The sequence below is a fragment of the Austrofundulus limnaeus genome, unplaced genomic scaffold, assembly GCF_001266775.1.
Source record: "Austrofundulus limnaeus strain Quisiro unplaced genomic scaffold, Austrofundulus_limnaeus-1.0 Scaffold443, whole genome shotgun sequence".
NCBI classification, from domain to species: Eukaryota; Metazoa; Chordata; class Actinopteri; order Cyprinodontiformes; family Rivulidae; genus Austrofundulus; species Austrofundulus limnaeus.
Window position 1 is genome coordinate 338,044 of NW_013952845.1, and position 1,324 is coordinate 339,367.

General features: G+C 37.3%; 1 protein-coding gene across 1 annotated transcript in view; it reads left to right on the forward strand.

The window, feature by feature from the left end:
* LOC106529433 (uncharacterized) overlaps window positions 1–1,324 on the forward strand; it is a 55,810-nt gene that overhangs the window by 33,555 nt on the left and 20,931 nt on the right. Inside the window, exon 3 of the mRNA XM_014024853.1 lies at window positions 55–193. Within this exon, the coding sequence (XP_013880307.1) occupies window positions 55–193 (139 nt within the window). The remainder of the gene's footprint in view (window positions 1–54; window positions 194–1,324) is intronic.

Consider the following 1,324-nt stretch of genomic DNA (forward strand, 5'->3'; position numbering starts at 1 on the left):
TTTATATATTTATTTTGTCCCTAACATCTTTCTCCTCCTCCCTCCCTCTCCCAGCCGTGGCTCAGTGTGTGCTGGCGCAGGGTTGTGGGTCGCAATATGAGTTCGCCATCGAAGAGTTCTGTCTGGCCAAGTTCAGGCTCGAGATGCAAGAACTGGACCGGAGTCAGTGGTGTAGCTGGGAGGACACAGTCGAGTGAGTAATTAAACACGCAAACATAAAAACTAAAYGTTCAAATAAAACACATTTACTCTCACAATAAACATCCTGTTAGGAGCTTCACATTTTATTATGTTTCTAGTAGTCAACTTAAACCTAAAGAGCCTAACTGATATGTTTGAACAAAATCCATAAACTTGTTTAATCTGGCTTCATGTTTTGGTCACTTTCCAGCAGTAGATTAAATCTGCGTGAAGAGAAAAAGAGAATGAAAGAAGAATGATCCACACAAAGCTGTAGRCCTTTGGCGTAAACAAAGATCTTTTGTGCATACACAAATATTATCCTTGCTCTGACTGTAAAATATGCCAGCAGGCTCCAGCTTTACAATCTGCTCCTGCGTGGAGTCATTTAGCCCCAGTTAGCACAATTAAATCATCAGATTAACATGTCTAAGTGCAAAACACAAACACTTTCAAACTCCAGTGTGTCAAAAACAATCAAGGCTTTAATCTCCAACGTGTGCTGGTAATGACACACCGATCTGTTTTATTGATGACAGTTTGTGACTCTCCTCCTTGATGCAGGAAGTAAGTAAGTAAAGTTTTATTTATATAGCACCTTTCATAGAAATAGTTTCACAAGTTGCTGTAAAATCAGAGGGAAACCAAGATACACAATCTTAACAGGATATACAAAAATTTGGAACAAAAACTATAAAAGCTGTACAACCATCAAAGTATCAAGACTGCGCAATCCAAAAAATAAAACAAGTAAATAATATCTAGACAAAAATGGGGAGGGCAGAGTAAAACATTAACACATTAAGATGAAGGATTTTTAAATCAGAAATTAATTTGGAGGCAGGTCTCAAAATGGGTAGATTGTGGAGTGCTGGTACATTTTAGAAAAATACATTTTTGATAAATTGAACTGATTTTGGATGAAAGTACTGGCTGTTTATCATATATTAATATGATGAATTGTACGGTCGGTAGGTAGGGTTTGGTGAAACAGACACTAAAAGGTCAGGCTGCAGAAAAATGCTGAAATTAGTTAAAAGCTTGTTTAAAGAGGTGTGTTTTCAGATATTTCTTGAATGAATCAATGAGTCTCATGCAAGAACCGTTCGTACGCACAGATTTGTTCTTAAATTGTGCGTACGAG